At 44.2% G+C, this 15,138-nt stretch overlaps 1 protein-coding gene across 1 annotated transcript in view; it reads left to right on the top strand.

The window, feature by feature from the left end:
- Positions 1–15,138, top strand: part of DNAH6 (dynein axonemal heavy chain 6) — a 227,255-nt gene extending 212,117 nt beyond the window's left edge. The window contains exons 73-77 of the mRNA XM_059405712.1: positions 2,051–2,236; positions 2,747–2,819; positions 3,545–3,696; positions 6,528–6,750; positions 14,867–15,138. Of these exons, the coding sequence (XP_059261695.1) occupies positions 2,051–2,236; positions 2,747–2,819; positions 3,545–3,696; positions 6,528–6,750; positions 14,867–14,970 (738 nt within the window). The 3' untranslated portion in view covers positions 14,971–15,138. The remainder of the gene's footprint in view (positions 1–2,050; positions 2,237–2,746; positions 2,820–3,544; positions 3,697–6,527; positions 6,751–14,866) is intronic.

Genomic DNA, 15,138 nt, shown 5'->3' with positions numbered 1-15,138 from the left:
TGCACCCCATTAGCCAAAATTTGGTCACATGGCTGTGCCCCAGCTTCGAGGGTGGTGGGCAGTGTAGTCTCCATATTGGATTGCTGTGTGCAGCTAAAAGGAAGGGAGGACTCTTGTTCAGAGGACGGACATGCTGCTCATGTCTTGCCTCCTCTACATCATGACCTTTCACCTACTTGAAGACGGACAAATGCAAATGTCGCTTCCTCCAAAAAGTCTTCCTGACACACCAGCCTGTCCCTCCACCATCACATAACTTAGGAGCCCCTCTTCAGCGCCCCATCATTTCAGGTGTCTGTGTCTATTACTGTGCCTACCACATTACTTTGTAATTACCCCACCATGAACATGGGTCCCCAGGGAGACAATGAACTTCTGGAAGAGAGGGAAACTAGGATATTAGTCATTTTTGTTTCCCTAGCCCCCGACACACACTAAATCTTCATCAATTTTTGAATGAGCGAGTGAATGAGTGTGGCTCTCAAGTCTCCCTGTGGCCACTTCTTGTCAAACACCATCTCCCAATAATGGCGGGATTCACCTACAGGAAGCAGAAGAGGACAGAGTCCAGGAAGAAGCAGGCTGCAAGGCCATCGGGAACCAAGGCAGAGCGCTCCTATCTGAGGGAGGGGTAGTGGCCCCTCACCGCTTGCCTCCCCCATCCTGACCTCTGCTTGGCCCTGCTTTGCCCTGAGTCTGGCCAAGCCCCTTCACTTCATCCAGGGAATAGCAAGGCAGCACCAAGGTGGCACTAAGAAAGGCCAAGGAAGGTGGCAGCACCTGCAGGACCCATTCTCCTCCTTCTAGTGACAGAACTGTGAGCCAGGGCCATTCCTGAGAGAGACAAGGCCAGCCTGTTAGTCAGGCTTCTAGCCACAGAGAACATTTTGAAATTATGCTTTCACTGAACATGGTGCCTGCATTAACTACCTCCTCTGGGAGAATTGGCTGCAAAGTGACCTCTATTTTCAGCAGACCTGGAAGACCCTAGCTGCCTAATCCCCCCCTTCTCCCCATAACTTAAGCATTCTCCCAGCATTTTATGTAAGTCTCCTGCTCCTTTTTCCATTTTCAGTATCTAAGGTAGAATACCACCTTGGCTCTGGCTGGAAGCCTCCTTGCTCTCCGACGCTGCCAAGAGCTCCTCGCATCCCAAGGGCTGATCTAACTAAGACTGTTCTTTTTCGTACCACTGCCTCTTGTGGAGAGAGATGGCATGCTGGGGAGTAACTGTGAGGGAAGGGAAGGCCGACCAACCTTGTTCGTCCACATATGGCCTATCTCCAGAGCTGTATGGTCCTGGACCAATATAAATTTGGCCTCTAACATCTTTCTATAATATCTTTCCAGTAGATGGCAGTAGTTTTCACAAAACGGGAACCCATGCTGGCCGTACCGTCCTCAAGCCCAGCCTTCATCTTTAGCCAGGCAGCAACTGCTGCCCTGTACTTCCCACGGCTGCTGCCAGCCCAGCATCTCCCAGGACTGCTGTCTGCCTCTGACTTTTGTTAGGGTGAGGGGAGGGAAAGGGGCATGCCTTAAGGAAGTGTTTCCAGTTCAAGGAGATTCTCTGGTACCTGCTAAAAGATTAGTCTCATCTAAGAATCTTCCCTCTCTATGACCTCAGAGGCCATGGGCAGCCTCAGGGCAGAATTAGCGGGGGCACGAGGTAGTTCCCACCACCACCCCCACACTTCCCAACTAACCAACCATCAGACCCGTTTCTCCCTTAGCCTGGAGGAGAGCTGTTCAGTGGCAGTTCTTGAAATCACTTCTCGAGGCTTCAGAGGTATTTCTCTACTTTCCCCTCTCTCCACTTCATTGGATTCTGCTATTAACCGCCAGAACTGTCCCCCACCCCAGGTCTTACACCCCTATGGTCACATGTTGTAAAAATACACGAAAGACTGGAGGGTCTGGCCCAGCAGGGAGGGGGGAACCCAGCAAGTTGTCCCTTCAGCCCAATGTAGGACCTGCTGCCACAAACGAGTGGCACTCACACTTGATAATTACATCTGTGAAATGCACCTCCCCATTCCTGTTCTTTCAGACTTCTCTGGAAACACTCAACAAAGCCATTGCTGGCTTTGTGGTGATGTCTGAGGAGATGGAGAAGGTCTATAACAGTTTCCTCAACAACCAGGTTCCTTCTCTGTGGTCCAGCACAGCCTACCCGTCCCTGAAGCCACTAGGATCATGGGTCAAAGATCTTATCCTAAGGACTACATTTGTGGATGTAAGAAAATTCATTGCTTTGGGGTTTGATGAACACAGTAGGCCTCAAAGTCCTTAGGAAGCCCTAGCGAACTGAAACACTAACAACCGTTGAAGGATCATCTGAACCCAAAGAGACAGAAACTTCCAGAATGGCATCAATTTGAAAGTCATGATGATCATAATGTACTTTGCCCTTGGCCCTAATTGCCACATGCCCTTTTAGTTTCAGATCTAATTCATGGGACCCTGCTATGAGGTACAGAACCAATCTGACATGGGTCCAAAGTGCCAGGTGTGACCTTGCTGTGGTCTCCCCTCTTCCACACCCCCTGAAATAACCAGTTTCTGGTTTTATGCTCAGGCTGTTGGGTGAGGAAAGGGAACATACAGGCAGTGAGAATGAGACTGGTGACTAACAGGCTGGTCGAGATTCAGTCTCCTGAGAGGCCCTCCAAAATCTGACTTTGATTTAAATGACAAACTCCATTTTAGAAAAACAATACATGATGGTGTGATGTTTCTCCTTTAGTTGTGGCTCAAAAGGGGGCAGCCTAAGTCCTTCTGGATCTCCGGTTTCTTCTTTCCTCAAGGATTTCTAACAGGTAACCAACCATGCTTTCCCAAGAAAAATCCCACAGAAAAGACCATGATCGGTTACAAGCTGGGTTTCTAGGAGCCGTGGAGAAGGCCTGGCTGCTATTGACCTAACTGTGCATGGCTGACTATAGGGCAGTTCGGTGAGGCCCTGCTCTTCCACTCTGACTCGGAGAAAGGATGGCAGAAACAGCAGATGCTCCCCTACAACCTAATCCCTGCCCCTCTCTGTTGTGCAAGTGTGCCCTGCTGCTGTAAATGTCCACAGCATGCCCCAGTCCCGTGTGACCCCCATGCTTAAAGGCACCACCTGCTCCAGCCCCACCTCAGCGCAGCTTCCTTCCCTCTAACAAATACTCCTTCCAGCAGCCCCCAAGGACTCCAGCTAGCAGGCCCAGCCTTATATACAGCCCATATAAAACAAGCTGAGCGGGACTTTGAAGTTAGGGAGATGGGGCTCTGGAATTCCTGCACTGGCTTATCTCCCTCGATGCAGAGCAGTGCCCTTGAGACTTGGCCTTCCTCCCTCTCTTCCCAGCCCTGCCATGGCTCCATCCCTCCCAACATCACTGCAGGCTTCCAGTCTGATGAGCTAATTTGGAGTAAGGCATTAATGGTTGAGACTTCTCGCTGGAGTGGAAGATCTCAAATGCTAGAGCAGCCTGGCGGAGGCAAGCGGAGAAGTGGCAGTGTTGTTCAGAGGATCCAGCTTTCTGGTTTTCATATTTTATAGGAACTCTTCAAAATCATGCTCGGAAATACAATTTGCCTATAGATGAGCTGAGTTTCAAATACAACATGATTCCCATCTACCGGGATCAAGCTGCAGTTACAGAAGCTGCCAAGACAGTGAAGTTTGGACAAGAATTGCCCATGGACTTGGAGGTACCATCCCTTGACTACTGTTACAGCAAAGCAGCCCTATCCCACGGCCATCTGAGATCTCAGCCATCCTTCCCTGGCCCCCTCTCCCACTGTCTCCCACATGCAGGAGCACGAGAAGCAGACAAGATTCACAGCCCTCAGACAAACTCCCCAGGCGAGCAGTGCCTCGATGGAACTGCCCAAATTAGCCTGATTTGTAGAGATGTTCTTTAAAGTAACACTGTTTATTTCTTTAGATTCCTATGGCAAGTTTCTCCTTCTTAATGGATAAAGAGGTTAAATATGAGGGTTTTAACAAGATGTTAAAAACAAGGGTTTCAGAATCAGGCAGGCCTGACTCTAAATTCTGACCTTCCCCTTTGCCAGCTAAGTACGCTAGAACAATGACCAGGGTGTCTGCATCTCAGCGTTCTCATCCCTAAGATGGGGCTGCCACCGGCCTCAGAGTGGTGATGCGGTAAGAATGAACCAGCACATAATGCTCCCACAATAAAGAACTACTATTACAGGCTGAGTCTACTGGCCGTTCATTGAGCTGCCCCCCAGCGGAAGTGATGTACCAACTTCATACATTATATAACCACAAATACACGGCATAACTTACAAGAGTGCACTAGAGAAGCAGTTTAAACTTCTTGCCTACATAGTTTACTCCTTCTAGAGCAGAAGTTCTCAAAGTGCAATTCCAATACAGGAGCTTGTGCATCACCTGGGAACCTACTAGAAATGCAAATTCCAAGGACCCATTCCGGATCTACTGAATCAGAAACTCTGGGCTGGGACCCAGAAATCTGTACTGTGACAAGTTCTACATGGGGTTCTTGGCCCACTAAAGTTTGAGAACCATGGCTCTAGAGTATCAGTGATTCTCAAACTTGACTGACAGGATCACCTGTGGAAACTTCTTAAACATCCCAGTGCCCAGATTACCCGCTAGTTACATCAGAATCACCCCTGTTTCATTAGGCACCATTATTTTCCAAAGCTCCCCTGGTGATTTGAGTGTACAGCCAGGGATGAGAACCACTGCTGCCAATGTGAGCTGCCCAGCTTCGACGTGCTAAGGAGATAGCGACGGGGACTGGAGCTCTGTGTACCAGTGAGCCGTATAAATATAATTCCCTATTTGTGCCACAAAATCAAACATCTGCTTCCAGATGGCTTTTTCCAAGAAAGTGTTCACGCACCAATCAACAGAGTTGTGGTGAATGGCTTGACTAAACTTTCTTAACATATCCTGGCATCAGTTAGTAGAAGTTGCTCCTGGATAATTCTGTCATCATCCACCCCACTCAGATCTGACTGATCTACTCTGCGCACACGAGCAAAAACTTACAAAGACAAACTGATCCAATATGCATGGCTTACTTATGAAATACTGTAATATCCCATGCCTCTTAATTGCCTATATTTAAAATGACAATAAAAAGAGTTACCCTTTTAAGGAAATTTGAGCATCAAAATGCTTTTTAAAGAAAAGAGAAAATAAATTGAGAGTTGCGCTCCTCATTATTTTGAGCCCCTTCTTAGCCAGGAGGGTGTCCCAGGCCCATATCAGGAATAACCAAGGCCACGGGAAGGCATCCACATAAAAGCTCTCACTGAGGCCTTCCAGGATGCCGGCCCTGCTCTGTGCCTGGCACATTTTTACCCGCCCCAGGAGGCTGGCTCTAACAGATGGAAGCTTATGCTGACCACCAAGGCCTCTGTTCCTCCACCCTGCCCCAACCCACACCACATCTCCGCCTGGACTGTGGGCCCTGGCATGTGACACTGCCTTAGAATCCCTGCCTTCTGTGGAGAGGGCAGGTCACATCATGGGCCCACCTCGTGGTCCTCCCAGTGCCTGTCTCCCAGAGACTGCTTACACAGCTTTATTTCTGTTACAAACAAGCCACTGTCTGCCCATCTGCCACCTTTGTGCAGTTTAGGAAAACATACTCCCTCTGGGTGGATGCCCACATGGCTCCCACACATGGCCTGGCACATGTATAGCAGGCTGGATTTCCAGCCTGTCCTAAGGCAAACTGCACAAGTGTACACAGCAGCCCCCAAGACAGGAAGGCCCCCTCTCTCCTCCCCGAACCTGCCCAGGAGACAAAGTTCAGGATGCTAAAAAGTAAAGACCAGCCAAAAAGATCTTACCATTCTTTTGTTCATGATAAAAATATACTACCTGTGTCCAAACACTCGGTCATCTGCCTGCAGGTGCAAAGCTCCAATTGTCCCAAAGATAACTAGCTCCACAAATGGCCAGCGGCACTCAGTGTTTGAGGAAGGACAACACGGAAGCCTACAACTGTCCGAAATTGTACACCAGGGGTGGCATCCAGTCACGGGCCACTAAGGGCCAGGATCTTTCTGTCTCTCTCTCCTCCACCCGCTTTAAGAGAAACATGAAAAATCTAGAGTAATTTCTGAAAACAAAAAAGGAACTTTCCATTGGTGCTCTGTGTTATTAGAGATATAGAGTCTGTCTTTAGCAGGATACCCAGACCCCAGAAAGACCTTGCTAAACCAAACAGCCCTCCTATCCCACCCACTTCCCATGAGAAGGAGAAAGTCAGGACATAATATAGGATAGTCTGAAGCCCATCAATGGCTTCCCTATTAGAAATCTTAGTGGAGTATGGAAAGTATGAGATTTGGTGTCAAACTGAGAAGTCATTTTACCTTTCCAAGCCTCTGTATTTTCCTCTCCAGAATGTGAGTAATAATAGCAATCTGTAGAGTGGTTCTTAGAACTAACTGGTGAGCATATGGGGCTCAGAAAACAGCCCACAGCAGCTAAGGCCCTTCTCCTCACCTTAAAACTTCTGTTCGTCTTTCAGTTGCCCTCTCCTCAGGATGGCGTTCTTGTTCATGGGATGTTCATGGATGCTTCTCGATGGGACAACACGGAGATGGTGATGGAGGATGCACTGCCAGGACAGATGAATCCAATGCTGCCCGTGGTGCATTTTGAACCTCAACAAAATTATGTGCCAAACCCGACACTTTACCACTCCCCACTTTATAAAACAGGGGCCCGAGCAGGAACGCTCTCAACCACAGGTAAGGATGTGTAAACACTGGCCCAGATGATGACAAAACACAAACTACAAAGTCAAAAACAAACAAACAAACAAACAAAAAACGTATACTATGCAAGGGGAGATCTTAAACCAATTAGCAAAGCTTAAAAGGAGGCCACTTATATTAATTTATAAATGTTATAAATTCTCTTTCTTTAAACTCTGAGAATGGATTGACAGTATAAAACTAATACTTTCTTCTATTCTAATAAGTAGAAAATAGAGCTTATTGAACAGTGACTTCTAATTTCAAAAAATGATGACCTGAGTACATACAAAAATCTCTTGCTCACCAAAACCACTGAGACTCATCATAGAAAATGGATTTGAAAATAAACCAAAAATGGAATGCCATGTTGAAGAAAGGAGAATCTGAGTGGGCCTGAAACTAAGACATAGCCCTGAAAAAAGGAACCAAGTAGAAAGCTGTATCAACAGAGACTGAAGGAGTGCCTGGGTGGCTCAGTAAGTTAAAGCCTCTGCCTTCAGCCCAGGTCATGATCCCAGGGTCCTGGGATCAAGCCCCACATTAGGCTCTCTGCTCAGCGGGGTGCCTACTCCCCTCCCCGCCCCGCCTAGCCTCTCTGCCTACTTGTGATCTCTATCTGTCAAATAAATAAAATATTTAAAAAAAAAAAAAAACAGAGACTGAAGATCTGCCCCATACAGAGTTAGGACACAGCTAAAGAGTGAGCAGGGAATGAGCTAAGGAAATCCCTCACAATACAGCATAATGAGATTAAAAAAAAAAAAAAAAAAAAAAAAAAAGTGACGTCATGAAAGGAGCCAAATTTTACATTTTCTGGAAAGGAGAAATCTTTCCAATCTGGAAGGAGAAAGAGGATGAAAGAGATAATAATAGCTGATAACTTTCCAGAATTGAAGAAACACTGTTTTCAAAGTGGCCACACCATTGAACACTTCCACTAGCGGGATGTAAGGGTTCCAGTTCCTCCACATCCTCACGACCACTTAGGATCATCAGTCCTTGTAATTTTAGATGTCAGGTAGGTGGACAAGAGAATATAGTGGTATCTTCTTGTGGTTTTACTTTGCATTTCCCTAATGACTAAGGATGCTAGCCATCTTTTCTGGTACTTATTTGTATCTTCTTTGATGAACTGTCTGTTCAAGTCTTTTACCTATTTTGTAAAAGTCATTTGTCTTATTATTGGCTAAAATTCCAATAGGAACTCTGTCTTCTCAGCAAGAGAAACCAAGAAAAGATAGTAATTAAAATGATGTTGCAGACAACCCTCTCAGGTCCCCTCCCTCCTTGAAAGCTTTGTATTCTCACTTTGTTATCACTAAATAGACCTTGTTTTGTGCCTGGGTGGCTCAGTCAGTTAAGCATGTCCATTAGGCACAGGGCCCCAGAGTCCTAGGATCCAGCCCACATCGGGCTCTCTGCCCAGCAGAGAGTCTGCTTCTCCCTCTGTGCGTGCTCACTCTCTTTCTCTCTCTCTTCCTCTCTTATACTCTCAAATAAAATAAAATAAAATACATTATAAAATAGATCAGGAAGAAAGAAATTCTTCCACAAATGGTGCTTGGACAATTGGTTTTACCAAACTTAGACCCTATGTCATACTATATACAAAAACTAAATCACCAATGGATTCCTTACACTTAATCATCACTAAATTTTAAAATTATTATTAACTGGAGGAGCAAGATGGCGGAGGAGTAGACATAAATATCATCAGGTCCCAGGAGTTCAGCTAGTTATCAAACCATTCTGAACACCTACAAACTCAACAGGAAATTGAAGACAAGAAGAGCAGCAACTCTAGGAACAGAAAAGCAACCCCTTTCTGGAAGGTAGGACGTGTGTAGAACTGAACCCAAGGCAACATATGGAAAGAGAGACTGCTGAGGGAGGGGCTGGCTCCAAGCAAGCAGTAGAGCAACGGAGCACAAAATTGGAACTTTTAGAAGTCTGCTCCACTGAGGGACATCACTCTAGAGGCTAAGCAGAGGGTGGAGAACTCAGGGAGAGTGTGGTCTCAGGACCCGTGGGGTCACAAAAAGACCAGGGGTGTCTGAAGCTGGCAGAGCTCCCAGGTATTGGAGCAGGGAAACTGGCTGCAAAGACAGAGCCGAGAGCCAAGTGAGCTCTCAGTTTGGGGCTACCTTAAACTATGGTCCAAGGCACAGTAAGGCCACTGCTCTTTTAGCAAGACCCCACAGGTGGCAGATCCAGAAGAGACACCCTTCCCCCTTCCTCCTCTGGGAGGAGCAGCACAGGAGCATGCTTCAGGAATCTGCTGGGTTTGGAGACTCCAAACAGGGCCATGTGCTAGAGATAGAAACACTCAGTCACAGGTTGGGTAAGCTCGAAATGTGGCCAGAGACCAGGGAGATGGGAGTGATTGACTGCTTTCCTTGAGGGTGCACTGAGGAGTGGGGCCCCGAGCTCTCAGCTCCTACAAGGGCTAGAGACTGGGAGGCCACCATCCTCACTCCTTCCTCCAAATCTGTACAGAAAGCATTCAGGGAGCAAAAGCTACCAAGAACAAACCCAAGCAGATTACTTAGCCCAACCCCTGGCAAGGGTGATGCAGTTCTGCCTTAGGCAAAGACATTTGAGAATCACTGCAACAGGAATCTCCCCCAAAGGACCAAGAACATCCAGCCAAGACCAAGTTCACCCATCAATGAGAACTGCAAAACATCAGAGCTACAGGAATACACCACAAAGAATTCATGGCTTTTTCCCCATGATTCTTTAGTCTTTCAAAGTTAAATTTCTTAAATTTTTTTTTCTTATTTTATTTTTTTAATTTTTCCCTTCCCTATCTTAACCTTTTTAAACTATTTTATCTTTTTTTTAAAGATGTTATTTATTTATTTGACAGAGATCACAAGTAGGAAGAGAGGCAGGCAGAGAGAGAGGAGGAAGCAGGCTCCCCACCGAGCAGAGAGCCCCATGTGGGGCTTGATCCCAGGACCCTGGGATCATGACCGGAGCCAAAGGCAGAGGCTTTAACCCACTGAGTCACCCAGGTGCCCCTAAACTATTTTACCTATCAATACCTTTTTTAAAAAATATTTTTAAATTTTCATTTTTATACTCATTTTTATCCCTTCATTGTATTTAACCTAGTTTTTTGTATACATATAGGTTTTTCTCTCTTTAAAATTTTGGGATACAGTTTCTTCTAACAGATCAAAATATACCTTAAATCTAGCATATGGCTTTGTTCTAGTCTCCAGCCTGATCACATTCTTTCCTCTTTTTTTTTGTTCTTTTTCCAACCAACTTCCTATCTTATCAATTCCTTTTTTAGAACCTTATTTAATTTTCATCTTTATGGTCATATTCTATCCCTTGATTGTGTATACCCTTATTTTTGTGTGTGTAAGTTTTTCTTTCTTTAAAATTTTGGGAGACAGTTTCTTGTAACTAACCAAAATACACCCAAAATCAAGTGTGTAGCACTGTTCTATTCACTAGTGTGTGTGTGTATTATATTTTTAAAATATGTATCTATTTTTTCCTCTTTTCCTTTCACCTCCTTGCCCCCTGGTTTTGGGTCTCCTCCGATTTGGTTAGTGTATATTTTTCTGGGGTCTTTGCTACCCTTTTAGGATTTTGTTCTCTCATTCATCTATTCTTACCTGGATAAAACAAGATGGAAAAACCCACCTCAAAAAAAAAAAAAAAAAAAAAAAGAACAAGAGGCAGTACCATGGCTATGGACCTAATCAATTCGAACGTTAGTAATATGTCAGAACTAGAGTTCAGAATGACAATTATCAAGGTGCTAGCTGGGCTCGAAAAAAGCATGGAAGATACTAGAGAATCACTTTCTGGAGAAATAAAATCCCTTTCTGAAGAAATAAAAGAACTAAAATCTAACCAAGTTGAAATTTTAAAAAGCTATTAATGAGATGCTATTTAAAAAATGGGAGGCTCTTACGGCTAGGATGAATGAGGCAAGGGAGAGAATTAGTGATATAAAAGACCAAATGATGGAGAATAAAGAAGCTGAGCAAGAAAGAGAAACAACTACTGGACCACGAGGGGAGAATTCAAGAGATAAGTGATACCACAAGACGAAACAATATCAGAATATTTGGGATCCCCAGGGTGCCTCGGTGGTTCAGTGGGTTAAGTGATGACCAGAGGGACATCACAGATATATTTAGAACATTCCATCCCAAAGTAACAGAATACACATCCTTTCTTGATCAAAGATAAAAATCTTTGCCTTTGGTTTAGGTCATGATCTCAGGGTCCTGGGATCAAGGCCCACATGGGGCTCCCTGCTCAGCAGAGATCCTGCTTCCCCCTCTCTCTATATGTCTGCCTCTCTAACTACTTGTGATCTCTCTGTCAAATAAATAAAATCTTTTTTTTTAATGTACAATTTGGTAATATTAAAAAAAAAAAAAAAAGACGAATTGGGACCCTAGAAGAAGAAGAAAGGGGCAGAAGGTATATTGGAGCAAATGATAGCAGAGAATTTCCCTAATTTGGCAAAGGGAACAAGCATCAAAATCCAGGAGGCACAGAGAAACCCCCCCTCAAAACTGATAAAAATAGGTCCATACCCTGTCATCTAATAGTAAACCTTACAAGTCTCAGTGACAAAGAGAAGATCTTGAAAGCAGCTTGGGACAAGACATCTGTAGCATACAATGGTAGAAATATTAGATTGGCAGCAGAGCTATCCATAGAGAACTGGAAGGCCAAAAAGGACTGACATGATCTACTCAGAGCACTAAATAAGAAAAATATGAAGCCAAGAATACTATATCCAGCTAGTCTGTCAATGAAGATAGAAGGAGAGATTAAAACCTTCCAGGAAAAACAAAAACTAAAACAATTTGCAAACACCAAACCAGCCCTACAGGAAATACTGAAAGGGTCCTCTAAGCAAAGAGAGAGCCTAAAAGTAACAGACCAGAAAGGAACAGAAACAATATGCAGTATCAGTCACCTTACAGGCAATACAAAGGTACTAAATTCATATCTTTCAATAGTTAACCCTAAATGCCCCAATCAAAAGACAAAGGGATTCAGAATGGATTAAAAAAAAAAAAAAAGACCCATGGATATGCTCATTTTCGACCCAATGTGAAAATGTCTATGCAACCTAAAGCAATCTACACATTTAATGCAACCCCTATCAAAATACCATAATTATTTCAAAGAAATGGAACAAATAACATTAAAATTTTATCAGACAGAAAAGACCTCAAATACCCAGAGGAATGCCGAAAAAGAAAGCAAAAGTTGGTGGCATCATAATTCCAGACTTCAAGCTCTATTACAAAGCTGTCATCATCAAGATAGTATGGTACTGGCACAAAAACAGACACACAGATCCACATAACAGAATAGAGAGCCCAGAAATGGACCCTCAGCTCTATGGTAAACTAATCTTTTACAAAACAGGAAAGAATGTCCAATGGAAAAGATAGTCTCTTCAACAAATATGTTCGAAAAATTGGACCACCACATGCAGAAGAATGAAACTGGACTATATCCTTATACCACACACAAAAATAGAATCAAAATGGATGAAAGACCTCAACATGAGACAGGAATCCATCAAAATCCTTGAGGAGAACACAGGCAGCAACCTCTTTGACCTCAGTCGCAGCAACTTCTTCCTAGAAACATCACCAAAGGCAAGGGAAGCCATGGCAAACATGAACTATTGGGACTTCATCAAGATCGAAAGCTTTTGCACAGCAAAGGAAACAGTCAAAAAAAAACAAAAGACAACTGATAGAATGGGAGGAGATATTTGCAAATGACATATCAGATAAAGGACTAGTATACAAAATCTATAGGAACTTCTCAGACTCAACACTTCAAGAACAACGAATCCAATCAAGAAAAGGGCAGAAGAGATGAACATTTCTGCAAAGAAGACATCCAAATGGCCAACAGACACATGAAAAAGTGTTCAACATCACTCAGCATCAGGGAAATACAAATCAAAACCACAATGAGATACCACCACACACCAGTCAGAATGGTTAAAATTAACCAGTCAGGAAAGAACAGATGTCAGCGAGGATGCAAACAAAGGGGAACCCCCCTACACTGTTGGTGGGAATGCAAGCTGGTGTAGCCACTCTGGAAAACAGTATGGAGGTTCCTCAAAAAGTCAAAAACAGAGCTACCCTACGACCCAGCAATCGCACTACTGGGTATTTACCCTAAAGATACAAATGTAGGGATCCAGAGGGGCACATTCACCTGAATGTTTATAACAGCAGTGTCAACAATGGCCAAACTGTGGAAAGAACCTAGATGTCCATCAACAGATGAATGGATAAAGAAGATGTGTATATATACACAGTGGGATGTTATGCAGCCATCAAAAAAACAAAATCTTGCCATTTGCCACCATGTGAATGGAACTCGAGAGTATTATGCTGAGTGAAATAAGTCAATCCGAGAAAGACAATTATATGATCTCTCTGATATGAGAAATTTGAGAGGCAGAGTGGGAGGTTGTAGGGGGTGGGGGAAGGGAGGGGAGAAAAATGAAACAAAATGGGACCAGGGAGAGAGACAACCATAAGAGACTCTCAGGAAAGAAACTTAGGGTTGCTCGGGGGCTGTGGGGGGAAAGATAGGGTGTCTGGGTTATGGACATTGAGGAGGGTATGTGCTATGATGAGTGCTATGAATTGTGCAAGACCGAGGATTCACAGACCTGTACCCCTGAAGCAAATAATACACTATGTGTTAATAAAATTTTAAAAGGGGGGGCATATATTTTTATAAATAAAAATTATTATTAACCCTAATGAAATAATGGCTCTTAGTAATAATTATCAACAGCTAATATCCCAACAAAGAAAGACAATCAGACATAAGGTGCTTCCTGATGGAAGTACACACAACCTATTCAAGTATTCTTGCCCCAAAACACTCAAACCTGAATGTGATCATGGCCTAGATCTAACCACCCCTTTACAGGGATAGAGGAACACATTTAAAATCACCAGAGGATGCTGTCAGCAAAAATCCAGACTGTAGGAAACTTTACAGGACAGTCTGGTTGTTTCAACAATTATAATGGGATGGCAAAAGGAACAGAGGGGGAAACCTACCAACTGAAAGAGATTTAAGAGACATATCACTGGGGCACCTGGATGGCTCAGTAGATTGGGCATCTGACTCTTGATTTTGGCTGAGGTTGTGATCTCAGGGTTGTGGGATCAATCCCCACATCAGGCTCCTTGCTAGGTGTGGAGTCTGCTTGGGATTCTCTCTCTCCCTCACTCCACCCCCACTCACATGACTCTCAGATCAATTCAAATAAAAACCCATCACTACTGCAAGGCATGGACCTCATTCGAATCCTGAATCAAACTAACAGTTAAATATATATATAAATGTGTGTATGTGTGTGTCTAGGTATATGTGTATAGGGCTGTGTGTGTGTGTGTGTGTGTGTGGTGCATCTGTACTACAAAACGTCACTCAAACACTGCCCAGGCACCATGCAGGGCATGGCATACAAAAGTAAGGAAAGGGAAGACATAGGCATTCTCTGTAGGAGACAGCACCACCTTCTCCAACTTCCACACAGATGGGGTTTGCCATGAATGCAGTGCCATCTTGAGGGCAGAATGCTCTACTTCTCACACTGGTCCTGGTGCAAAAGTGCAAACGTGACCTCTTACTTCAGATGCCCCACACCTGAGGACCAGATATCTACAATTGTGCTTAGTCATTTCAGGAGCCCTGGTGCCCAACTGCAGGGTGAAACAAAGCACGCACAGATAGACAGATGGACAAGTGAACAGATGCCCAACCTACCAAATGCATCCCAAGTCCCACTAAAAACTCAGGGCTGAATTGTAGTCCAGTGTTCCCTCAGTCAGACTGCAGAGAATCTGGAACATCCTTTACAACATTATACAAAGTCAGAGCTAGACAGGGCCTAAAGGATCACTTCCTAACATATTCATCTTACAGAGCAGAAAACTAAAATCTGTAAAGGACTAGCTGCCCATTATCTTTACAGACTGAGTCAGGCCTGAAACCAGGTGTCTTGATATAGTGCTCTCTGTATCAAGGGGTTATTCTTTAACAAACCTTTTGTTCTTGTATCCTTAACTAGGTCATTCAACCAACTTTGTGGTTACTGTCCTCTTACCTTCGAAGCGGTCCAAAGATTACTGGATTGCCAAGGGATCAGCTTTGCTCTGCCAGCTAAATGAGTGAAAAGTTGCCACCTCCTGCTAAAAAAGAACCAGGCCAGAGATCTTTCCTGATGGGGGACAAAGGTCTGCAGAACTTATATGTGAGCAAAACAGCTTTACTTTGGATCTGACTTAAGAGGGTAGTAATGTGGTTTTTCTCTTCCAACCTAAAATAAACTTTGAATGTTTC

This window comes from Mustela nigripes, chromosome 7 (genome assembly GCF_022355385.1).
Source record: "Mustela nigripes isolate SB6536 chromosome 7, MUSNIG.SB6536, whole genome shotgun sequence".
Lineage (NCBI taxonomy): Eukaryota > Metazoa > Chordata > Mammalia > Carnivora > Mustelidae > Mustela > Mustela nigripes.
Note: the sequence above shows the minus strand (reverse complement) of the source record. Positions and strands in the feature narration are given on the sequence as shown.